Below are 25,402 nucleotides of genomic sequence, written 5' to 3' on the forward strand. Positions count from 1 at the left end.
AGTTGCAAGGTTTAAGAAAAGAAGTGATTTAGGGGCACCTGGATGGCTCCCACTTTGGCTCAGGTCATGACCTCACAGTTAGTGAGTTCGTGCCCCACATCGGGCTCTGTGCTGACAGCTTAGAGCCTGGGGCCTGCTTGGGATTCTGTGTCTCCCTCTCCTCCCCCCTACTCCCTCCCTCTCTCTCTCAAAAATAAATAAATAATAAAAATTAAAAAAAGAAAAGAAGTGATTTTAAGGTTACTGCGCGGAGTGTGGATTTTAGAGGGCTAATAGTCTGGAAGCAGGAAGACCAGATAGGATCTGCTGGAATTCATGTTCATTGTTTCATTTTAGGATCCAGCTCAAATCTCACCTGTTTTTAGAAGCCTGTCTGGTTCCTTCAGGGATATTCAGTCTCTTTTTCCTATATTCACCATGTTCCTTTAGACAGGTAGACCATTTATGCCTTTTTTCTTCCAGGAGACTGAGTTCCTGGAGGGTCCCCTGGGTGGCCTCCAGCCCTGCACCGCCACCATCTCCCTTCCGGAGAGGAAATGCGATATAGGAGCGCCTTCGAAGCTTCTGTGGGTACAGGCGGTCCTTCCAAGCGGGCAGGGGTCTCCCTGGGGAATGTATGTTTGACTTTCTATTCCTGGTAATATAAGTTCAAATGTTTATGGATGTTTGAAGCTGGGATGAAAGCATTTCTATTCATGCTGCTAGAATCTGAGGCTTTTTTTTTCCTTTTTACCGAGAGTCCATAGCAAAAACTTGGGTTACTTGGCTGGGGAAAGGAATGCAGTGTGAGGGGCGAGATGAAACCTCGCCGCAGGCACCCCTGGCCGGAGCGGGAAGGCAGAGCCCTGGGCCTCCTGGGCTGGGGCCGGAGGTCAGGCCTTGCAGGGGCGGGAGGAGGGCACAGGGCGGCGGGGCTGCGGCCGGGAGGGGGTTCGCAGGCCAGGACCCAGGTTTCGGGAGAGGCGGGGCGCGGGCAGGAGGCGCCCGGACGAGCCCACCCAGACGAGGCCCGGCGGGGGCCTCTGCGGGCCGGGCTCCGGGCACCGCGCCGCCGCCGGCTCGCCCAGACATTCCGTTTCTGCCGCCGGAATGCGCGCACAGGCTCCCGCGGCGCCCGGCCGCTCCTCCCGGGCGCGGCGCCCGGCCGCTCCTCCCGCGCTCTGGCGGCCCGGCGGGCGGAGTGGGAGGGGCCGCGGGGTGGGCGGGTCGCGGGGCGGCGGGACCTTTAAATTGGCCTCCTTGGCGCGGGGCTCAGGCCAGCAGCTGCAGGAACGAGCGAGCCCTCGACGACAGACCCCTGCAGGAGTACAGAGCCCGCCATGCTGCGCCACCTCCCGGGACTGCTCCTGCTGCTCTGGCCGCTGCTGCTGCTGCCGCCGCCGACCCCCGCCGCCCCCGGCCCCCTGGCCCGCCCGGGCTCGCGGAGGCTGGGGATGCGCGGCCCAGCGGGCAGCCCCGGGCGCCGCCCTGCCCCCGCTGCCCCCACCGGCGCGCCCTATTCCGGGACCGGCCAGCCCGGCGGGGCCCGTGGCGCAGGTACGGGGGCGGCAGTGGGACCCCGGCTCGGGAGGGACGCGAGCGGGCACCAGGGAGGGACAGCCGGCAGAAGGAAGGGAGGGAAGGAGGGAGGCCCAGGCGGGAAGGATGAGTGGTAAGGGAAGCAGAGCATCGACCTGGAGAAGCCCCGTGCAGCCGCCAAGTGTTCCGTCCATCCCAGCCTGAGCCAGACTGCGATGTGAGACAAAGAATCCCGTTCCCCGATGAAGCCTGTGGGGGAAACCGGTCCAGAAAGGGGAAGGGCGATGCCCAAAGTCACTCCTAGTGGGGACTAGAATTTGGGTCACCTGAAGCTCAAAGTCCAGGCACTTCCGTCTGCAATTTGGGCCTGGAGGATGGGGCAGTGCGGGAACGCCTCTCAGCGTTCTGGTGCCAGCCCCTACCTCTGAACAAACCTTTTCTTCCTGAGATTCTGCCTTTAGTTCTCTGGAAATCACTTCATCGATAGCCCCACTTCTGTGTGTGTGACCCTTCCTCCCCTGGCCACAGCCTTCAGGCTGTCTTGATCCAGTCTAGGATCTGGACCAGAAATCAAACTGGACTTCACACGGGGTGGAGGCAGGGGAGGGGGGGATATCGGGGGTGGGGGTGGGGTGGGGGTGTGAGTCTAAGAAGGAAACCTGAGAGGCCCCCTGGATGGCCCCAGACCTGTCTTGTAATCATCCTGGTCTCCACGTCTTCTTCTGCCAAGACCAGGTGTTCTGCTCCAACTGACTGGGTCCCAATCCCAACCTTTACTCACTTAGATCCTCAAACACCAGGACACTGGGTCTTTGGCGAACAATTCCGTTTCCCTGATTGGTCAGTAGTTGGTTCCTCTGGCAGAGCTTCCTAGTACAGCAGAGCTGGAAGAGCATTTGACACAACCTCTAAAAGCACATAAACAGAGGTTTATCAAATGGCTGAGCAAATCAGTGTCAGAGCCTAGAATAAAACTCCTGAGGGCTCTAAAATCCTACACAAGGGTCTTTCCACTGCTACAGTCTACCAAGCTCTTAAAATGGTTTACGTACAACTTTATCTTCATTACCAAAATGTCCAGTTTCAGTCTTGCTGAAGACAGGCTGCATCAAACCATTTTCTGGGTCTCCAGTCTCATTCACCCAGTGACGCTTTATGCCTCAGGTTGATTTGTTTTGTCTCTCCCCTTCTGCACCTTTCTGGATAATGTTGAGAAGGAGCCAAAGGACTCATTCCTGCATCAGTCCCAGTGGGCTGGATTTGAAATGGTGACAGCATTGGAACCAAGGAGTACCAGGGTTCACAAAGGTTAATTTCAGTGGTAGCCTGCTGGTTGCTCCAGGATGGGAGGAAGGGTGGGGTTGGGAGTGTAGGGAAGCCTTTCTTCTAAAAGGTAACCTTACCTCTTGGTCCTGACCCACCTCCCTTGGGGATGGGACTGGGAGAGGGAGGAGGGATTCTGCATGGGGTGTTCATGTTCCTCCAAAGCAGCACTGGTCCTGCATTACTTGAAATCCAAACTGATCTTGAATGCTAAGCCTTTAATAAACATCACATGTCACCCTTTTTCAAATTGCCTTCTTTCTGCACCCAGAAATTGCTACGCTTTACTATAGGCTTTTATTTCTAGCAGGACTATCAGAAATCAGAAAAATTGGAAGTATGGAAATCTTTTAGGAAATTCGGATTCTCACTTTCTTGGTTTCTGAGAATCAAAGCGCTGCCATCTATCTAGTAAAGGGAAGTGAGATTCAAAACCAGTGATATTGCAGAGGGCATCCAATCAGGAAGTAACCAGATGTTCACAGAATGTCTTGCCATCAACGTTGAGCCTCCCTGTATTAGTTTTCTATTGATACTGTTATGAATTAGCACAAACTTCATGACTTAAAAACAGCACATATGTATTAAATAAGTGTTCTGTAGATCAGAAGTCTCACACTAGTCTCAAAGGGATAAAATTGTGTCAGCAGGGCTGTTTCCCTTTGGGGAAGGTCTAGGGGAGACTGTTTCCTTGCCTGGTTCAGCATGTAGAGGCTGCCTTCACTCTTTGGCTCATGGCCTTTTCCCTATTTTCAAAGCCACCAAAGGCAGGCTGAGTCTTCTCTCCTGCCTCTCTTCCACTTTTAGGGGCCTCTGTAATTACATCAGACCCACCCCAATAGTCCAGGATGAACTCCCTTCTTAAGGTCATTAACTTAATCACATCTGCAAAGTCTTTCTCCCAGATAAAGTAACATACTTATAGGTTCCGGGGATTAGGGCATGGACATCTTTGGGGGGAGGGAGCATGATTCTGTCCACCATATCCCTCTGACACAGGATTCCATGTGAGAAGGAAGGAATCATGCATATTTACTAAAAGAACATAACCGTGGCGTTAGTAAGGACACCATTTGGGTGTTAGTGAAATCATTGTCAAATATGGGCTCACCATGTATTTATCCTTTTACTCCAGTTATGCAGAAATACCTATATCTATGTCCATGGAGGATTTTCAGTAGATTCTTCTTCCTTGTTCCTGATGCATGGTAATCAAGGGATGAAATGAAATTCTGGGGTTTTTTTTGTTTTTGTTTTTTAAAAGACTTAATTCCTTTCGACTTAACTAAATACATGACATACAGCATATTTCAGGGTGGTGACTCAGAGACAACAAGCAGGATGTTTACTAGGTACATGAAATAATGTTGATTTTTTTGTGGTGGAAAATACTGCCTCAGAAAGAGGAAGCCATGCAGTGAAAGGCCCCTTTAGGCTGGGAGTCAGGAAACTTGGAATCTAGTCCATGATCTGCTGTTTTCTGACTCCTACACCTCCCTGAACCTCAGTCGTCTCACCTGTAAAATGGGTATAAAAACAACTTCTGCACCTCTGAAGGTTGTTCACAGAGTTACTGTGTTGGTACAATAACTGTGATCTCTAAGATGTTATTGAAAATAAGGTATGGTTTATTTTTTTAATTGAATACCTCCAGGAAGCTGGATAAAACCAAGAGGATAATTTTCAGTTTTTATTTTTTTTATTAAAAAAATTTTTTTTTAACGTTTATTTATTTTTGAGATAGAGAGACAGAGCATGAACGGGGGAGGGGCAGAGAGAGAGGGAGACACAGAATCCGAAAGGGGCTCCAGGCTCTGAGCTGTCAGCACAGAGCCCGACGCGGGGCTCGAACTCACGGATCGTGAGATCGTGACCTGAGCCGAAGTCGGCCGCCCAACCGACTGAGCCACCCAGGCGCCCCGATAATTTTCAGTTTTTAAAGAAAACTATATAGAGGCATCAATCCTGTTCCAGATTGGGCTTTTTCTGTCACAACCCGTCTTGCCTAGGAGTTTGTTTTGAATCCATCTTTTCCCCTAGATCACTGTGTAAATTGCCTTCTTACAGTAGCATCACCTTCCAGCCCCCTGCTAAGAAAGGCGAGAACCCTGGTTGATGCTTCATGCTCAAGCATCAGTTACATTTCCATTTAGGACTTGGTGTGTATGAGGAGTGGTGTGCGTGCGTGTGTGTGTGTGTGTGTGTGTGCGTGTGTGTGTGTGTGTGTGTGTGTGTGTGTGTGTGTGTGTAGAGGAGGAGGAGGAGGAATGAATTGAAAAAGATGTTTAATACCTGGCTTTTCTCTCAGCCAGTCCTGACTTTATGACTTGATTTTGGTGGCTGGGAGAGGGAGGAGTATAGAATGAGATTGGGGGAGAAAGAGAAGAAGGCAGAGACAGAAACAAAGCTTTGCGGTGTTACTGCAACTTGCTTGGTACTTTTAAGTAGGAAAGATACAAGCTCCTTTGCTTCTGTAGCCCCAGGGCTTAATATGTGGGAGGCCCTCAAGAAAGTATCTGGTGGATGAAAAAAGTGAAAAGGGGGTGAACATGAGAGGTTGGTGGGGGCAGAGGGTGGGCACCAGTGGACGTCTCTGCTTCTGAAAACCAGATACACGCACAGAGTTGGAAGCACAGTGGACATGGGTCAGATTAAAAAAAAAATTTTTTTTATGTTTATTTATTTTTGAGAGAGAGAGAGAGAGAGAGACCGAGCGAGCAGGGGAAGGGCAGAGAGGGAGGGAGACAGAATCCCAAGTAGGCTCCGTACCATCAGCACAGAGCCCAATGCAGGGCTTGAACCCATGAACCGTGAGATCATGACCCGAGCTGAAACCAAGAGTTGGACACTTACCCGACTGAGCCACCCAGGCATCCCACATGGGTCAGATTAAGTTGTTGTCATTCTTCTTCCCACTCTCAGGCTTGTGGGGCCCCAGAGTTTGCTAAACCTGATGAATGATGAGAAGGAGGGGGCATTTAGGGCTTCCCTTGGGTCAGTTTTTCCTTAGCACTGGAGTAGGAGAAGGAAATCTCCAGAAAAGCAGTAGTGTGCTCGCCTTGAACTGCAACATTGCCTGAGGTGTCTGTGAGGCCTGGACAGTGTGCAGGTAGGCTGTCCTGAGCTCACCTTTCACACCATTTAGGGACACTGTCCCATTGGCTCATGGCCAAGGTGCCTGAGAAAGAGCTGGAATCCATTCATTCCTGGGAGTCAAGAGGAATCTTGGGAACAAAACTTGAAGCAGAGGGATGAGGTTCTAGGTGAAATTTTGGGGTTCAGCCAGCCTGTAGGTGAGATATTTGGAGAAACTTCACCCCCCGATGTGAATTCTTAGTAAGGAATTCGGACGGCCTTGGAGTTTTCAACGTCTAAAGGGAGGATGGTCTTGGGGGAAGATAACAGACAGTGGGGTCTCCAACACCAGGGCTTTCTGGGTGTGAGGATGACTCCATTGCTGATTGGGATGAGATTATTGGTTAGTCATGCCTGTTTTCCCACACCCTCCTTTGCAGGTGTTTGCAAGAGCAAGCCCTTGGACTTGGTGTTTATCATTGATAGCTCTCGCAGTGTGCGGCCCCTGGAGTTCACCAAGGTGAAAACCTTTGTCTCCCAGATAATCGACACTCTGGACATTGGGGCGGCGGACACACGGGTGGCGGTGGTGAACTATGCTAGCACCGTGAAGATTGAGTTCCATCTCCAGACCCACTCGGATAAGCAGTCGCTGAAGCGGGCTGTGGCCAGGATCACACCCTTGTCTACAGGCACCATGTCGGGTCTGGCTATCCAGACAGCGATGGATGAGGCCTTCACGGTGGAGGCAGGAGCTCGGGGGCCCACATCCAACATCCCTAAGGTGGCCATCATTGTGACAGACGGAAGACCTCAGGACCAGGTGAATGAGGTGGCCGCTCGGGCCCGGGCATCTGGTATTGAGCTCTATGCTGTGGGCGTGGACCGGGCAGACATGGAGTCCCTCAAGATGATCGCCAGTGAGCCCCTAGATGAGCATGTTTTCTATGTGGAGACCTATGGGGTCATCGAGAAACTTTCCTCTAGATTCCAGGAGACCTTTTGTGGTAAGTCTTTGCTCCTAAATAGAAAAGATGTTGTATTCAGACACTGTGTATCCAAAGAAAAAGAAATAAAAGATTTATTCTTTTTTTTGGGGGGGGGTGGAAACTCTATGGAAAACCAAAATATAAGCAGTGCTTTTCTTGTTTTGTTTTTTGTTTTTTGTTTTTGTTTTTGTTTTTTTTTTTTTTACCAACATAAACACACTTTGTTGGTTTAGGAATATAGAGTTGCTTTATATGTAACTTGGTTTGCTCATAAAAATCTTCATGTTTGCATTAGAAATGTGAAGGTCTAGAAATATCCAGGATAAATGATCCTGCTGTTCCCTGATGGGGTCAGAGAAAAATAAAAATAAAAAACTCAAGACACCTCTTTTCTCCCCTTTGCCCACAACTCCATTTTCCCCAGATATTTTCTTCAGCTTTACCATCTCTGGATGTCACAGAATTCTACCTGTTTTCCTGCAGAAAACAAGGAGCAGCAGCTGTCTGTCTGTCCATGGAAGGATCAGCTGGCCTGTTTTCCAGTGTAACTGGCAGTCAGGGTTCTGCTTATTCCCTAGATACACTAGTTTTCAGATTTTGTTCTTCCTCTGACTATTCTTCATGGAGGGATGGGATTAGGAATTAGGGAGGTTGGGATTTCAGCTCACTTGTGAGGTAGCAAGAAGCAGATTAAAAAAAATCATTGTTACTGTCCTTCTGTCTTTTTCCCTTTAGGATGGAGTTTGAATATGAGTATGTTAATTAAAAAAAATTTTTTTTAATGTTAATTTATTTATTTTTGAGACAGAGACACAGAGACAGAGCATGAGCGGGGGAGGGGCAGAGAGAGACAAAGACACATAATCTGAAGCAGGCTCCAGGCTCCGAGCTGTCAGCACAGAGCCTGCCTGACCCAGGGCTCAAACTCACGAACCGGGAGATCATGACCTGAGCCAAAGTTGGATGCTCAACAGACTGAGCCACCCAGGCACCCCTGAGCATGCTAATTTAATTGGAACTTTTAGCAGTCAAATCCATGAATATGAATTTACTTAAGGCTGGGCTTTATTTTTAGTCACTGATCAGAGTTATGAATGTGTGAGACTCATACTTTTTTAAGTTTCTTTTTTCTACTATCTATCTATCTGTCTGTCTATCTTTCTCTATCTATATTCATGCTTTAGTTTTTAAAATCATGAAGAGGTATAGTCTTTCAAAGCCCTCCATGGAGTTATGCAAACAGGTATGGGCAAATTTTTAGTTCAGGTGAATTTTATTATTTTTATTTTTTATTTTTAGTTTTTTAATTTATTTTGAGAGAGCGAGTGCATGCATGTATGTGTGTGCGCGCGTGCACATGAACAGAGGGGTGGCGGAGAGAGAGGGAGAGAGAGAATCCCAAGCAGACTCCACGCTGTCAGGACAGAGCCCCACATGGGACTCGATCTCACAAACCATGAGATCATGACCTGAGCTGAAATCAAGAGTTGAATGTTTAACCAACTGAGCCATCCAGGTGCCCCTGGTTCAGGTGAATTTTAAAATGTAGATACCGTTTGCTATGTAATCTATTCCCCATCTCTTTATTTGATGTGTATTAATTAATCACTGATGATATGAAGATAAAGATATTCCTTCCCTACTATCAAGCAATAAAAATAGTTTGGGGGTGGTGATGAGACAAACAAGTGAATCAATAATTACAATTGCAAATTTCAAGGAGTCTTTATATCAGAATTAATGTGGAACTCAGCAATCACCAGTTTGTCAGGAAATGGGAGATGAAGTCTTGGTCTGGAGCTAAGTTTGGCCTCATCTCAACCAGACCTGGCTGGTGGCCCCTTGTCTTTCCTGTCCCAAGACACTGGGCCTTCACAAGCTATCCTTGGCTTTGGTGGCATCTACTTAGTATTCATTGGTTTCTCAAAAGAACATGGCTTTCTTTCTCCCAGGAAAACCCCTTATGCTTGTGGGTGAGAGCTTTTCCATAAAGATGCTGGTCTGTGGCAGAGTTGGGTCTCACAGCTAGCACCTGGGTTTGGGCTTGAAGGCCATAAAGTAGCAAGTGGTGAGTGGCAATCTTTTCCTTCTGGTACAAAAGGCCTGCTTGTTCTGGGGGAAAATATCCCCTCTCTATGGAAAAAAGACTGAGGGCCAGCTTGTTGTAGTCAACGGGTTGGAAAGATCATCCCATGAAAAGGCCCTTCTTGGGCAAATATTAGCCTTGACCTGTTGCCAAAGCAGTCGAGGCTGGGTTACCTGCCCAGGGATGCCAGCCTCCTCCAACAGTCCTCCTTGGTTTCTCAGAAATGACTAAATTCATTGATTCTTCTTCAAGGCGTGTCACTAGGAAAAAAAAAAATCCAATGAGATATTAACAACTCCAGGAGTGAAACGATGGGTGTGGAGTTTAGCTAACATAATCTCATTTATTCTGGTCTTCCTTTTCTTTTCACCTGCTTGCATCAAGCATGTGAGTTTATTCTCCTTGCAGATATTAGAGGCCCTGAAGTTTCATACATAAACATTTGGGCTCAAGCTCCATGCTGCACATTCAGGCATTGCCCTCCACCATTTGCATGTTCAAATATGTATTGCCGCCCAAGAGTGAGAGAGTTCCAGGCCCAGAGGGATGCCTGCCTGTGACTTCTGTTTTGACACAAATGATAGAGCCCTTGGAAACCAGATCTCTGGCTGCAATAGGCCAGCTAGCTCGTAGACCTTCAAGAAGTACATTGTAGTTCTCCCCATGTCTTGCAGTTGGGAAGTAAAAAGTCTTTTTTCGTGAACAGGTGGATAAATTGAAGACCTGACCCATGTAAGTACTTGGCTTTGGCTCCCAATTCAAAATTTCCTTTCTCTTTGAGAGAGTTGACAATAAAATCTGTAATTTTAAATTCATAACATTATTAGTTGAAGAGTGGTATTTCTAATAAGCCAGAGGCCAAAAACAAATACCCAGTGTTTATAGTGAACTATAATTGGAGAGGAACCCAGAGAGTGATGTCTCTCTGACATGGAAGAGAGTTATCTGGAATGTGTCTTACGTGTCGATACTGACTATTGTAAACTTCCTGTGCACAGCCCTGGACCCGTGTGCACTTGGCACACACCAGTGCCAGCACGTGTGCATCAGTGATGGGGAAGGCAGATACCACTGTGAGTGTAGCCAAGGATATTCCCTGAACGCTGATATGAAGACATGCTCAGGTGAGGCTTGCTCAGGGATGGTGTCTGACTGCTACTTACCTAGGGACCTACTCTCTAGGGTTTGGACTGGCCGTATGCTTTTCTCCTGATTGCCTTTTGGTTGGCTTACTCTTGCTTATCCACATTTTTCCTCCAAAATTGTTGCAGAAAAGTGAAAGGAGAAAAGTGAGGTAATATCTAAATCAGCTTATTTATAGTACTTATTATTAGTTTTAGAGAAAAGGGTTAGTAGGGAAATGGGTTAGGAAGGAAGGGGGCCAACACTTTTGGTCCTTTTGAGGATTTGGAACTTTTCCTGGATTTTACTTAATTAAATACAAGCTTCCCTTTTGTCCCTGTGACCAAAGCTGCTTATTGAATTTAGACACAGAAGAAAGTTTAGGGAGGTTCTCATTCATCTAGTATATGAATACTCACATATAATCAATAAAGATGGGAATTAGGTCTATTTTTTTTTAATCCTAGAAAAAAGTTTTTGAGAGGAAGGAAACTTAGAGATTATTTAATTCAACATACTCATTTTATAGACGATGAAATGGAGACACAACAGAGGAAGAAGACTTACCCATGTCATAGGGTCTGTTAGTGAAAGAGCTAACACAGGACTTTAGTTCCCAACCTCCTGTCCTGTAGTCTTCCTGTTGTGCTGAGCTGCCTTGTTTCAGTAGCAGTGTGTGTGTGTGTGTGTGTGTGTGTGTGTGTGTGTGTGTAGTGGCTCAATTAATTTACCACGTTTTCTGTGTGTTTACATTTGTCCCAATCATCTTTTGATAGCTATCAATAAGTGTGCTCTTAACACTCATGGATGTGAACACATCTGTGTGAATGATAGAACTGGCTCTTATCACTGTGAGTGCTATGAAGGTTACACCTTGAATGAAGACAAGAAAACATGTTCAGGTAAGTGGGAGAGGAGGGTTTACTTTTGCTACCTCCCTATCTATATGCCTCCCTAGCTGGTGTTGGAGGCGTAGGTCATGCTGACAAGGCACTTGGTTGGTTTTTCTCTCTTGGGGTTTTCCCATTTCTGACTTGTCTAGTAAGTCAGACCAGTCTTATTAGACAAGTCAGAAATGGCAGGATGTATGTATCATGGGCCACATGCATGAGTGTGTTGTTCATTTCCATCTCTGTACCCAGCCCTTTCAGTGCTTTCCAGATGCTGAAGACAGTTTTTAGTAGGTTAAAATCAAAGAACGCTCCACAAGGTATTTATTACCTACCATGGGAAAAAACAGTTACTTCATAGCGGAGAAACCTGGCAGGCATTACTTGAACCAAGTGGTCAGAGTGAACACCTCCAGTAATGCCCTGCGGTGACATCATGCATCTCCTGACATGATGTCCTGAGGGCACCATAGTACTTCTGTTGTATTCTTGCTAAACATCCAGAATCATGAGGAAACTTCAAACAAACCTAAACTTGGAGACATTCTACAAAGTGATTTTCCACTGTTTCTCAGAAGTGTCAAGGTCATGAAAGATAAAGACTAAGCTAGGGACATGTGACAATGAAATGCAATGTGAGTCCTAGATTGGATCCTGGACCAGGAAAAGGACATTAGTGGTGGAACAAATGGTAAAATTTGAATGAGGGTCTGTAGATTAGTTAATAGTACTGTGTCAGCGTTAATTTCCCAGTTTTGATAATTGTACCACTGTTGTATGGGATGCTAACATTTGGGGAGATGGGTGAGTACAGGAATTTTTGTACTATTTTTGGAACTTTTTCATATGCCTTGCGATGATTTCAAAGTGAAAAGTTTAAAGATAAAAAGTAGTTGAAAAGTATCCTGTCTGCATACAGAAAAGTGCACTGAGTTTGGGTCTTGAGTTCTGATGCTGCTCTGAGTCAGTTGGTTTCCTTTGGATTCAGCTTCCTCACTTATTTATTTTTTTTTACTGTTTATTTATTGTTGAGAGAGAGAGACAGAGTGTAAGCGGGGGAGGGGCAGAGAGAGAGGGAAACACAGAATCCGAAAGAGGCTCCAGGCTCTGAGCTGTCAGCACAGAGCCTGACATGGGGCTCAAACCCACGAATCGAGAGATCATGACCTGAGCTGAAGTCAGACGCTTAACTGACTGAGCCACCCAGGCGCCCCTCAGCTTCCTCACTTAAAACAGGAGAGGGCTGAATTACAGTTTCTTCAGATTCAAATTTGATGTCTTTCTAAATCTAGTGTAATTAGCCCCATATTTGCTGGTATCCCTCTGATTCAGCGTAAATACAATAAGTCCTGAAGGAATGCTTTAGAAAGTATTTATGAGATACTTAGATTATAAAAACTCCTTCTTGGTGATTTTTAAGATCAGTTGGGGAAAGATGAAGAATAAGCACTGTGTGTGCAGGATTTTGTTTAACTCAGCCAACGTCCAGTATGAGCCAATAGTACGGATGGCTGTGGAAAGTTTGTAATAGGTTTGCCTCTTATATATTTCTAGCTGCAAGTAAGAAGATTGTTATATACGGGTAATACAAAAATTTTCTCCTTTTCATTTCTCTTCTCCTGGACTTCTGTTTGGCAGCTCAAGATCAATGTGCTTTTGGTACACATGGCTGTCAGCACATTTGTGTGAATGACAGAGGTGGGTCTCATCACTGTGAATGCTATGAAGGCTACACTCTGAACGCAGATAATAAAACGTGTTCTGGTAAGGTCCACTGAACAAATTCTTTCATTGTTGGCTCTTTGTATGGCAGGGACACCAAGTTCCAATTCACGTAGTGAGCGATTCTTAAAGACAGTTTAAAGAGTCGGACTTTAGACTGTCCACGGTACTTATAGACGAAGACACACATAGCTCAGACAGCAGTGAGCTCGCTTCATTTTGCAAATACAGCTCACTTCAGAAATGGGTAGGGAGGGGGGGAAATGAGAAGAGCTAATTGAATGTAGGGTCTTTATCCAGGAAAATTTTATAGCTCTGTATACTGGGGACTTGTAAAGCAAATGGGAACTTTAGAGGAAGTCAGTTGGACAGTAACTATTTGGTGTGATAGGCTGAACTGATCTTTTTCCAACTAAAACTTGGCCAGGAACTTTTCTGTAGTGTTAATCTTAAAGCTGGATCCTTTTAGTAAAGGAGACTTTGTCAATGACTAAATTAGACCCACACAGATCTTCCAGTAAGTTTGAAGTAAGTTGTTCCCTGACAGTTTCTAGATGATCAATCTTCAGTGAATCTGAGCCTTATGACTTGGCCAATCCTCATTAATTTGATTTAAACTCACTGGCAGAACAGGGTGGCATTTATAATGTAAAAACACTTTCTAAGAGAAATTTGTGCCTCTCAAGGCGGTGTTTAATTTTGGCATATTCAAACTTTTAAATAAGATTTTTATGTATATGTTCCTATCCCTTGAGGAGAGATATTATGTGACCTTTTGAAGAGAGAATAAGGGAAATGGCAAATCACCAATTCCCTTTAAAAAAAAAAAAAAAGAGGGGTGCCTGGGTGGCTGAGTTGGTTAAGCATTCGACTTCAGCTTAGGTCATAATCTCCCTGCTCGTGAGTTCGAGCTCCGCATCGGGCTCTTTGCTGTCAGCCTGGAGCCTGCTTCGGATCTTCTGTCCCCCTCTCTCTGCCCCTCTCTGGTTCTCTCTCTTTCTCTCTCTCAAAATAAATAAATAAACTTAAAAAAATATGAAAAATAGGGGTGCCTGGGTGGCTCAGTCAGTTAAGCGTCTGATTCTTGATCTCAGCTCAGGTCTTGAGATCAGGGTCCTGAGTTCAAGCCCCATGTTGGTCTCCACACTGGGCATCCAGCCTACTTAAAAAAAAAAAAAGAAAAGAAAAAGAAAACAAAACAAATCAATTAAAGAATACTGAGTACCTATTTTTTTTCCAGGACTGTGCAAAATGCTGTGGGGATGTAAAGAAATGCATTTTGTGTCTCTGAGCAACTTCTAGACTGGGTGCAAAGAGAACCAACACCTTGAGAAAGCAGAGACTAGCCAGGAAGAGGGATAGACAGTAACCGAGGGCTGTAGATGCTGGGGAGGTGGGCTGCCCGGAGAAGGGTATGGAGTGGGTAGGGCAGGAGGTGAGCCGTGAGGATGGTGAAGGTTTAGACAGAGGACTGGAGAGCCAGATGGCCAAGGGGAGTGGCTTGTGTTGGTTTGCTCAGTGATAGGACTAAGTCCGTTGGGGTGGAGAAGCCTCATGGCTGTACTTCTCAAACTGGTTACAAATATCCCACTTGGTACCTTAAGCCACCAGGAACACTGAAGACCTCGAAAAAGGAAACTGAAACAAATGTACACTTAAATTAACAGACATTATGGAATAAAGTAGAACATTTTATTTTGAAAAAATCAAAGAAAGTGTTCAGTTAGGGCAGACTACCCCAGGCAATACTCCCAGGTCACAATATCCAACATTCTTCAGTGCCTGCTGTATGCTGTGCATGGTTCTAGGCATTTGCTGTGAGCAACTTTACGAGGAAACAAGGCACAGACAGGTTGAGTAACTTGGCCCTGGTCACTCAGCTAGTGAGTAGCCGAGTGAGGATTTGAACCCAGGCCCTTACTCTGGTGGTTACACATGCTCTCAAACACCAAGCCATACTGTTTCATGGTTGCAAAGGTAGCTAGAAGAGCAAGGCCAGGTTGTGGAAAGTTAGTGTTTATATATTTTAAAGTAATGATGGATACTGTTCTAAAGCTGGGGTACGTAACCTGGGTCCCATCCCCTCCAATGGTCTGCTTTCCCCTGCTGGCCGGTAGCAAGGCTTGTAGATTAAATGTGGAGCCCCAGATTGGGGGGGTTGGGGGTGGAGGCATGGCCCGTTGTTGTCGGTAGAGCCGCTGGTAGCCTGGGATGAGGGGAAAAATGAAACATTCTGCTATTTGGCATTTTGCTAGAAAAATCTGAAGTAATGAAGGGGAATATCAATGTTAAAGCTGGAAAGATGATCTATGAATAAATTATGTAGAGACTTGCATTTCACTCAAAGCTCTTTTATTAAAAAAAATTGTTTTTAATGTTCATTTATTTTTGAGAGAGACAGAGACAGAGTGTGAGTGGGGGAGGAGCAGAGAGAAAGGGAGGAAGACACAGAATCCGAAGCAGGCTCCAGGCTCTGAGCTGTCAGCACAGAGCCGGATGCAGGGCTTGAACTCATGAACGGTGAGATCATGATCTGAGCTGAAGTTGGACGCTTAACCAACTGAGCCACCCAGGTGCCCCAAAGCTCTTTTATAGGCAATAGTGAGCCATGGAAGTTTCCTGAGTGTGGAGGAACACTTAAGAGTTAGAGGGGGACAAACCACTTAGGTTGGTCTCCTGTGATGTTGGACGAAGAACCTGTGTTTCCATGAAAGACTTTTTGGGTTTATTAAGGGAGACCTGCTGTTTTCATTTGTCCTGGGCCAGTGTGGACATGGGACCAGACAAGCACAGCACTTTTGTCTGCTCTCCACTCAAATCTGGGCAAACCATCTACCTCCTTGTAATATATTTACTGTGACAGATAATAAACCCCTCACTATCCAAACATACACATCTCCTCACCATCATCACTGTTATTGCTATGTCTTTGTGTATGTGTGCATATGTGCTCAGGCTCATATGCTCAGGCTCAAAGTGTTTTCTCTCCCACTTTGTACACTTTTTTTTTTTTAATGTTTATTTTTTGAAAGAGAGTGCAAGCCAGGGAGAGGCAGAGAGAGAGAGAGAGAGAGGGAGAGAGAAATCCCAGGCAGATTCCATACTGTCCATGCAGAGCCTGTCGCGGGGCTCGAACACACAAACTATGAGATCATGACCTGAGCCGAAACCCAGAACTGGACGCTTAACTGACTGAGCCACCTAGGCACCCTTTTCCCACTTTGTACACTCTTAAGGCCAGGCCGTTGGTCAACACAGCATCAAATTTAGCTCCATGCACAAGTAGGTCTCTAATACATTATTTTTGGTGATGGTGATGATGATCCACGTGTGGCTGGAAATGCTGGAGGCATTTGTGGTCATCAGGAAAAGCCAAAGGTAAGGTCTGAGCCATATAATCAAAGTCAGAACTGGTCGGGAGCAAGGCAGGAAAGAAAGAGAAGGCACCCCCTAGATATCTGCAAGAAATGAAAGGGAAAAGGGGGGAGCCAGGAAAAGGCGAGGCTAGAGGCATGTGAGATGTAGAACAGGAAAACAGGCTTTCTCCTGAAAAGTGGGAGATTTGTTGCTGACAACTGAAGGGTTCATCCTCAGCATCTGTTGCCTCCACACCGAAGCTTTTCTCACCCAGAAATCTGCGTTTGGTTTCCTGCTGTAACTTGGGAATATTTTCTTTCCTGCCGTGCTCCTGGCCAGTTCTCAGCAAGTGTGCTCTGGGCTCTCACGGCTGCCAGCACATCTGTGTGGATGACGGGGCAGCGGCCTATCACTGCGAGTGTTATGCCGGCTACACCTTGAATGAAGACAGGAAGACGTGCTCAGGTAAAGACTGGACTTCAAGCCTATGTCATTTGGAAGGACAATCTTCCAGGAGAAAGCCTTCCTCTCCAAGTCTGAAGCACAGTCCTGATTGTTCCTCCCAGTCCGAATCCTCCAGTGGCTCCCAGTTGTCTTCAGAACGAAACCCTTCTGCCCACGGCCATTCATCCCTCGTGGGTCCTTCCTCTGTCTTTGTTTCTCTTTCTAATCAAAGTCCCGTCCTAAGTTAGAGTTTCTGTTGTGGTGGTGGTAAGACACATAACATACAACTTCACATTTTAAACATTTTTAAGATGTTTTAAAAGTATAGTTAAGTGGAGTGCATTCCTATTGTGCAACCATCCCACACTCCAGCCATAGCACTTGATCATTGCAAACTGAAGCTCTGTACCTGTCCCCTCTCTCCCTGCCCCTGGTGACTTCTCTTCTTCACCCGGTCACTCCCTTTATCCCCAGATTCGTTCCTTTCCACGTCCTGTGCTCCACCACGTGGATATTCCGGAAACATGCCCTGCCCGTTTCCACCCTCTGCTGGGATCCCCTTCCCTTGCCGCTTTTGCTCGTCAAAATCCAAGAACCGCATCCTTGCCAACATTTGGTTTTGTTGCATTAATTTTTTGCCAGTCTCATCGATGCAAAAAAGTATCTCCCCGTGGTCTTTCTTTCATTTCCTGGTTGCTAGAGATGTTAAGCACCTCTTCCTGTATTTTTTGGTCATTTCAGTTTCTTATTGGGAAATGCTATTTATGCCCTTATTTTTCTATCTGGTTATTTGTATTTTTCTTACTGACTCAAAGGAACTCTTCACATCTCTGGATATAAATTTTTTTTGTGTATGTGTTGGAAATATCTTCTAGACTGTGTTTATATTTTTACTAAAGGATGTGTCTACAGCAGTATTCATAATATTTTCATTAGTGCAGTAACTTTATTAGTGTTTGTTTTCAATATGCTTCATTACCTGCATAAGTGTTCTCTAAATTACTTTGTGTGAATCGAATACTGCAAGAGTGTTTGTTTGTTTCTTTAATTTCCAGGCCTAGTTTTAATTTTACCCCCTCTACCAGGGTTCCCCTTCTACTTCTGTTGAGCTCCGCCCTCTTTCAACGCGGGATGCCTTGTGTTGTGATTACTTGTGTGTTCCTTCAACCATTCCTTCATCCATTCGGCAAATAGAGCGCCTACTATGTGCTAGGCACTAGGTATATAATTGTGAACAAAATAAGTATGGTCTTCGATAATAGTCTAAGGGGAAAAGACAAGGAAGTGACAATTTATAAATGAAATAAAAGCCAGGGGTAAAGAACAGGGTCCTCAGACAGTGTGGGTTGGGGGAGTGCCTGGATGAGGAAGTGACATTTGAGACCCGAGCATCAGCCATAGTTAGGTTGGGATTGGGGGGCTGGCGGATGGAGGGAGAGCAATGCCACAGTCTGTGCTTGTGCAGTGGTGGCTTTGGTGGGAGAGGAGGGGAGAGAAGCCAGTGTGAGGGAAGCATGACCAGCCAGAAGAAGCGTGGTATTAGATAGCTGGGAGAGTGAGGCAGGGGCCAAGTCCTGCTGATCTACTGGGGTGAGGGCAAGGAGTTTATATTTTATTCTATGGGAAATGGGAAGTCACTGGAGAGTTTTAAGCAGCAGAGGCATTCTGTTTATATTTTCACAAGTCACCCTACCTGCTGTGTGGATTGCAGGGGATGAAAAGCAGAAGACGGGACCAGTCGGAGGCTGTTGCAGTGGTCCCAGTTTGGCGAGGAGGGTGGCAGTGGTGACAGAAGCAAGATGATTTCAGATACTTTTCAGAGGCAGAATGAACAGGAACCAGGGAATAGGGCAGGAGAGGAATAAGGATGAGTTTCCTATCTCAGCCTTGAGCAGCTGGGAGGAGGATGGGGTATCTCCGTTGAGGTGAGGTAGACTGAGGCTGAAGCAGATTTGGGGAGCAAAGTCAGAGTTTGGGACTTGTATGTTTATGTTCCTGTAGACTGTGAATTCCAATCCCTGAAGATAGTAGATGTCTGTATTCCTAGCATCCTCCACGGCCCCTGACAGTTACTTGGTAATTACTTCTTCATTTGAAGTACGGATGGATCAGCTTCTTGAGGAGGGCGAGGGTAATAGGGAGCAGCTTGCTTCTAGAATTTGAGTATGTCAGGGTACTGTCACCCTATCTAGGTGTTTAATCCTCAGGAACATCAGTCTTGGCATTTTTTCTTCTCCTGGAAAATGGGGATTCCAGTATAATTTATGACGGGTTAGGTAACGACCTCACTTGTCTAGCCATTCACTTATTTTCTCAGCAAGTGTTCGTGGTGCTACTCATGTATCTAGTACCCTGTCAGGTCCTGAGGAAGGAATGGGAGACAAATCAATGTTTTTGTAGTCTGCAGTGTATAAGTCTTGTACTTCTTTTGTTAAATTTTTCCTAAAGATTTTATTCTTTTTGATGATATTGTGAATGGATCTATCTCTCAACTTTCAATTGTGCCATATCCTAGTTTTAAATTTTCTGTGGAGTGTTTTAATTAGAATACCCCGCTAAGCCCTTGCCCTCATAGAGCTTATAGTCTATCAGGCGAGATAACACTGGAAAAGTATTCTAAGTGCCAACTATATGCTCGGTACAGGGATGATGGGCATGTACTTAATTTCAGTAGCTACTTTCTGGCTTACTGACTGACTGGTTTGGACTGGCTATCCCTAAAAGTCAGCAGGATTTGGACAGGTAGGTAGATTATATTTAATCAAGTGAATTTATGGTCCCCTCAATAGCCTATCTTTATGGTCCCCTCAATAGCCTATCTTTGTAGAATGTAGGAGAAAATGTGGGAGCAAAGGACCACTCCCTGTCCTCAGGCGGTGGTACCACCCGACTGCAAGATTGTATACCAGTCTTCAGACCTGGGAAGTTACTTTTACTTCTGTTAGGCAACTTTGGGGGCTGTGATACTGAGTAGGAATAGCCGCCTCACTGTATTTCAGAGAGAATTAGAAGTTAGCATTATCATTCTCCCAGGTTCTTTGCTTAAATGTTGATACCAACCTGAAGTTTTTAGTTCCAAGGTATTTACGGGTAAGAACTAGAACTCTCAATTCAGACCATCCAATAGAATAAGAGTTTGTATGGGACATCAGGAATTATCCTTGAATTTAATCCCTTTATTTCATTTTATTCATTTAATCCTTGAATATTTTGGCCAAAGAGAGAACTGTTTTCCTCATTTTCATGTCTTAATAAGGACACAGTATCATAATAAGATTAATTATCTTAGCTCTGTATGTTTGGCTTGCGCCTACATCAACTTTTTAAAATTTTCCTTCATATCACAGAAAGTTTCCAATGATCACAAAAGTATAGAGAATATAGTGAACTCTCATATAACCAACACCCAGCTTTGGCAACTGTAAGCACTTCCCAACATTTAATTCAATTTCTTCTGTGACATTAGCATTCCAAAGTATTTTCTCCTCTTTCTGTGTGCTTATACCCTTTTACCTCCTGGAAAATGCATTTAGGTGAGTCTTAAAAATGGAAGTATTGAATTGTAGATTTCCCGACTTGCTATGATTTCTAATTAGCTGTAACATTTTGTATACTGTCCTCATCAGCCATTCAAGAAGCACGAAGACTCATCTCCACAGAAGATGCTTGTGGATGTGAAGCCACTCTGGCATTCCAGGATAAGGTCAACTCCTATCTGCAGAGACTGAACGCCAAACATATCCTTTCTGGAAGGTTTTCTGCTTCTGCTTTAAGCCACCCTCGGTAGTACAACTGAGCCAAACATTTTAGGACATTCCATGGGATAAGGGCCCTATTCATTACATTTTAAGATGAGCAATAGTAATACAGTGTTTATTTTTTTAGAGTTCTTTTAAAATATTTTAATAGACTGTTTTGCCCAGTTAGTATTTACATGTTAAAAGCTGCCTATTTGTTTCTTTAGTGCTTTTCCAGTAGTATATGCTAATTGAGTTCTTATTAACAGATGGAGCTATTATGCTAGGATCCCTTAATATGGCTCAGTTCAGAATCTGTGCATGTACAGAATGAGTTAGCTGACTAGTGAGGCAATAGCTCAGACAGCACATATGCCGGCTAACCAAGTGGTCAAAAGCAGATTTCAAAATGTAACATGTAAGAAATGTGTAAGATTTCAAAATGTACCATCTAAGAAACTGTAAAAATCAGTTATTTTATTTTTAATTTTTTTAAATATTTATTTATTTTTGACAGAGACAGAGAGAGAGAGAGAGAGAGAGAGACAGAGCATGAGTGGGGGAGGGGCAGAGAGAGAGGGAGACACAGAATCTGAAGCAGGCTCCAGGCTCTGAGCTGTCAGCACAGAGCCCAACACGGGGCTTGAACTCACAAACCTTGAGATCATGACCTGAGCTGAAGTCGGACGCTCAACCGACTGAGCCACCCAGGCACCCCTAAAAATCAGTTCTTTCACCAAAGGAGTAATTCAGGAAAAGTACTTTTTCTTAGACAGCTCAAGTTAACAACACTGTCCCTAGGGATCTTAGAGGAATGGTATTCAAATGGTGATAGGGACATGGGGGTGGTGCACAGAAAGTTGTACCAAATTCATTTGCAAGTCCTTAAGTTGACCTGCCTAAAATGCTACAGGGACTCAGTTGGCATTCTCTGTTCCCATTTCTCACTTCACATTGCTGTTCTCCTGAGTTTACACCAGGAAGGCAGCCTCAATCTTCTAAGGTGAACTTCTTGGAAAAGTAAAATCTCCAGAGAACCAACAAAGGGATGGATGGTTCAACAGTTTTTAAATCAAGGCCTCATAAACACCACTCCCCCAATTTATTCCATTAAGAGATACTTTTCCAATTAAAGTTTGCCTTTCATCTTTCATTTTTAGTAATTTTATGCCAAAATTTGTAATTTATTTGTTGTTTGATCAATTACATGCTCATATTAGTTGTAATGATAACTCAATCCAGATGATTAAAAATACTGGAGGCCTTATGGTCAAAGAAAATTAATTTAAAGGTAATGTCAATATCAATGTTTATGTGCTTGTTGTTTGTGTTAAGTTTATTTCAAAGAAGTGTTAACAGAGATCAAGAAAAGATTTCCAAGATTCAAAGTAGAATAAAATTCTGTGGAGAAAGTAGAAAGTAAATATAAAATCAAGGAAATACAAATTCCTTTATTTTAAATATTTTATTTTGGAAGAATGATAGTAGGTATTGATTCAGTATGGTATTAATATTTGGACATTTGGAAATGTCCAATATTTGGACATTTGGAAAACTAATATAGATTTTATTTTAAAAAATCAGCATTTTTAAAATGGCAGAAATTACATATTTTGTAACTAAAATTTATGATGAAAATTTTCATCTAATTTAAATATGCACAAGGCAGCATTTATTTGTCAAAATTATTTTAGGGGATCGGAGCAAAAAGTTTGAAGACAAGGGCTCTGTATCATCTCTGAAGACCACTGCTTTGTAACAGGACTCTAAAGAACAGAACTTAGGAGTTTTAGGTTAAATTAGATTTTGCTGAGAAAATAATTTCATTCTTTTTCTTCTTTATTTACAATAGAATGTAATTATTCTCATTTATCTTGTATTTAAGTGTATGAAACTGTGTTTCTGTTTTCTCATGTTTAAAAATAAGGGTACCTTGGCTCAGTTGGTTGAACGTCAGACTTCAGCTCAGGTCACGATCTCATGGTTTGTGGGTTCAAGCCCCGTGTTGGGCTCTGTGCTGACAGCTCAGAGCCCAGAGCCTGCTTCGGATCCTGTGTCTCCCTCTCTCTGTGTCCCTCCCCTGCTCATGCTCTGTCTCTCTCTCTCTCAAAAATAAATAAAAAACATTAAAAAAAAAAAGACATTGGCCTTAACAACCAGTCACTTGATGACATTTTAGGGAAGCTGCAAGAAAATGAATCTGGACAAATACATCATTAAATTACTCAAAATTTTCACCTGGAAATACGGAGAGCTTGGTGTGTTTGATACTTTTGCATACTTCCATGTTCCTGCTAATATCTGCCCTTGCAATTGCCTGAATATTACTGGATAAACAGTATGAGGATCTTCTAGAGAATCAGTGTCATTTTTTAAAGGAAATAAACATTCACATCCTTAAGAGCAAACTTTAGTGTCTCTAAGCTATGACTGTGAAATGATTGGTAGGAAATAGAATGAAAAGTTTAATATTTCTTTATTTACCAATTGAGCCATTTAATTTTTAAATGTTTATATTAGTAAGATAACCATACTTACAATGGGAACTTTTGACCTATTTTCTCTTGATAGTATTTATAGTATAAACCAGACTTACTACTCAGAGTGTAAATTGTATGGAGTATTTACACATAAAAAAGTTCATATAACTAAATTGAGGTGAATATAATTTAGCACTGTTTAACACTTTATTTTTTGCTCTTTTTTTTGCTAGAGTATTACTGAAGCTGTGATCAGGGGATTGTAATACACATCTCTAAAAATAGATCAAGTGAACATTACATGAAACATTATAAGAAACATGTAACTAAAGATTTTAGTTTTGAATTAAGAGTGTTATAACTTTATACCAAGGAAAAACTATCCTACTTTATCTTTACTGTTTTACCTTAGGATCCAATCAATAAAATTATATTTTTATAAATATCACTCTAACAAGTAACAAAAGTAATGCTGTCTTTTTAAATTTTAGTGATAAGCGTAACCATTCTTCACTTACACATTTGATATATGTATTTTATTTTTCAGCTTGAAAGCTTATAGTTTTTAGAGAAACAGTCCTTCAAATTGTGTATTACTGAATTTTTTTTTTTTGGTTTGTATTGTCTTCAGTATAATAAAATGTTAATATCTTTACATATTATTGTCATGACTTTTTCTGGCAACCCATATCAATTTTGTCTATTAACATATTTCCTTAAATTACACTGAATTAACAATTATTTTGAATTATTGTGTCTTATCAAAGGACACAATGTGGTAACTCTTCCTATAATCTCATAACTTTTAAGGTTAAAAACATAAATTCAGGTTAAATAAGCTTTAATTGAGAATATTTTGGGAGAGGGAATAGAACAAAATTATCTAAATTTGGATAAAATAATGAAGGTATATTAACATAAGCACCTGAAAAATAAATATCACCTACAGATGTAAGCCCAAAATCAGTCAAAAATCTAAAACAGAAACTTTAAAAGGAATAAATGAAAAATAAATACATCAAGGCAGTATACAGTATATGAAACATACATGGTTATTTCTCAACATTTTTGAAAGGAGATGACTTAGAGCAGTATTATTTTCCAAACTTATTTCAACACAGAATCCATAATATCTATTAATATATCATAGAGAAAAGGTGCTATAGAAGGAATAAATGAGAAGTCATGTGCAAGCACTAGGGGAAAGTATTTAAAGAGATGATTTTTCGAGTGTGACCACCAACAACCAGTTTCAACTTACCATCTCTTAAACTTGACCAGTTGATTGGAATCCCCTGACTTAGATAGTTCTGGTTTGTTTCATGAGTCCAGTATAGGGAGCTTGTGCACAGGTGCCAACTTATCTTCAGAATTCAGCTTGATGCTGAAAAAACAGATACACACATTTGAAAGCAAATATATTGTCTGAATGGGATGGGGGTTACGTTTGGAAAGAATTTCTCAGGGAGACCTAATTTGTACATTCGGCTAGGCACAATTGGCAGAGAGGACAGGAACATCAGGGGATATATAAGATGGCCTTGGAGGCAGAAAGCATATGGACTTGCTTAGAATGGGGGCATGATAGTAGACATTTTGGTATCCAAGGAAAATCTAATTTTAGCTGGGATTTAGATTTGATAGGAAAGGCACTGGGACCATTGTCAATTCTTGAATGTGCTGGGTGAGGCAACAGACTCCCTTCAAAGGATCTGAACATTATTTGCCTGAAATTGGGAAAGACTAGGTGGGGAAATTAGCTGCTGCAGCTACTGCTGCTGCTGCATAAGGTACATTCTAGATTATACAACTCAACAGCAGTGGCCGCAGAATATGGTAAAAGGAAAAATCAGATATAAATTAGAAAATGGGTTAGACTAAGTAATTTCGTGGCATTTTCTACCCCGTGCCCAAATTGCTGTGCTTTGTAACTCTCCAAGCATTCAAAAAGGACAAGGGAGATTAAAGAATTAAGGTAGAAAAAGAAGAGAATACAGAATAGTTGTTCTCAGGCCAGGGATCAAACACCAACTTTAATTATTCAAAAACGGAAGGCTATGCCCAAATGGCAATTACATGCTGCAATGGCCCAAAGCTCATATATATATATATACTCCTTGACATGTACCATTGGGCTGCAGTAACACCTGAAATAAGCTGTTAAAAAGTTCTAAAACAGAATAAACGCAATCTCCTAAAAACTGCTCCAGAGGGTTCTCCAATCCTCAGGAATAAGGGAAGGTTTACAGACTTCAAAAATGTACGTTGGCGCTTCCTTGTGGCCCACGGCGCCAGCCGGCCAAACACAGTAAATGACTTTCCACAATGCTGGGTCTCTGGGGCTTACAAAATCCCCAATCACCGTGACCTCAGGTGCCTTTGCTTGAGTTGATTTTAACACCCCAGGCAAGTTCCACCGCGACCTACTGAGGTTTAGCCTGCTCTTCGAGCCGCTCGAAAAGAAGACAGCTCAGGTGAAGGCAAGGCGCTGAGGGACACCGTGTTGGCCCCCCAGGCGTAGGGCAAAAAGGCCCAGAAACAAAGCAACCAGCCGCAACCACAGGTGCCGTCTGCTGTCTGCTGCTACTCCAACACCCGATCTCCGCGCAGGCGCACGACGCCCGGCGGTGCGACGCCGCCGCCGGAAGTGTCTCTCAGC

The 25,402-nt window shown here is 43.6% G+C and overlaps 1 protein-coding gene and 1 long non-coding RNA gene across 2 annotated transcripts; one reads left to right on the forward strand and one right to left on the reverse strand.

Moving 5' to 3' along the window:
* Positions 1 to 1,244: 1,244 nt before the first annotated feature.
* On the forward strand, positions 1,245 to 23,353 carry MATN3 (matrilin 3). The gene is made up of 8 exons (XM_053201204.1): positions 1,245 to 1,536; positions 6,357 to 6,923; positions 9,990 to 10,115; positions 10,890 to 11,015; positions 12,642 to 12,767; positions 16,422 to 16,547; positions 20,153 to 20,261; positions 22,426 to 23,353. The coding sequence occupies exons 1-8, from the start codon at positions 1,320 to 1,322 to the stop codon at positions 22,481 to 22,483; spliced, it is 1,455 nt and encodes a 484-aa protein (XP_053057179.1). The 5' UTR covers positions 1,245 to 1,319; the 3' UTR covers positions 22,484 to 23,353.
* On the reverse strand, positions 8,473 to 25,393 carry LOC113604961 (uncharacterized). Its single transcript, XR_008289661.1, has 4 exons — positions 25,171 to 25,393; positions 24,005 to 24,127; positions 18,220 to 18,888; positions 8,473 to 9,251 (listed from the first exon to the last, which is right to left on the reverse strand). It is a non-coding gene; the product is annotated as an uncharacterized LOC113604961 (long non-coding RNA).
* Between the last annotated feature and the right edge of the window lie 9 nt (positions 25,394 to 25,402).

This window comes from Acinonyx jubatus, chromosome A3 (assembly GCF_027475565.1).
Source record: "Acinonyx jubatus isolate Ajub_Pintada_27869175 chromosome A3, VMU_Ajub_asm_v1.0, whole genome shotgun sequence".
Lineage (NCBI taxonomy): Eukaryota > Metazoa > Chordata > Mammalia > Carnivora > Felidae > Acinonyx > Acinonyx jubatus.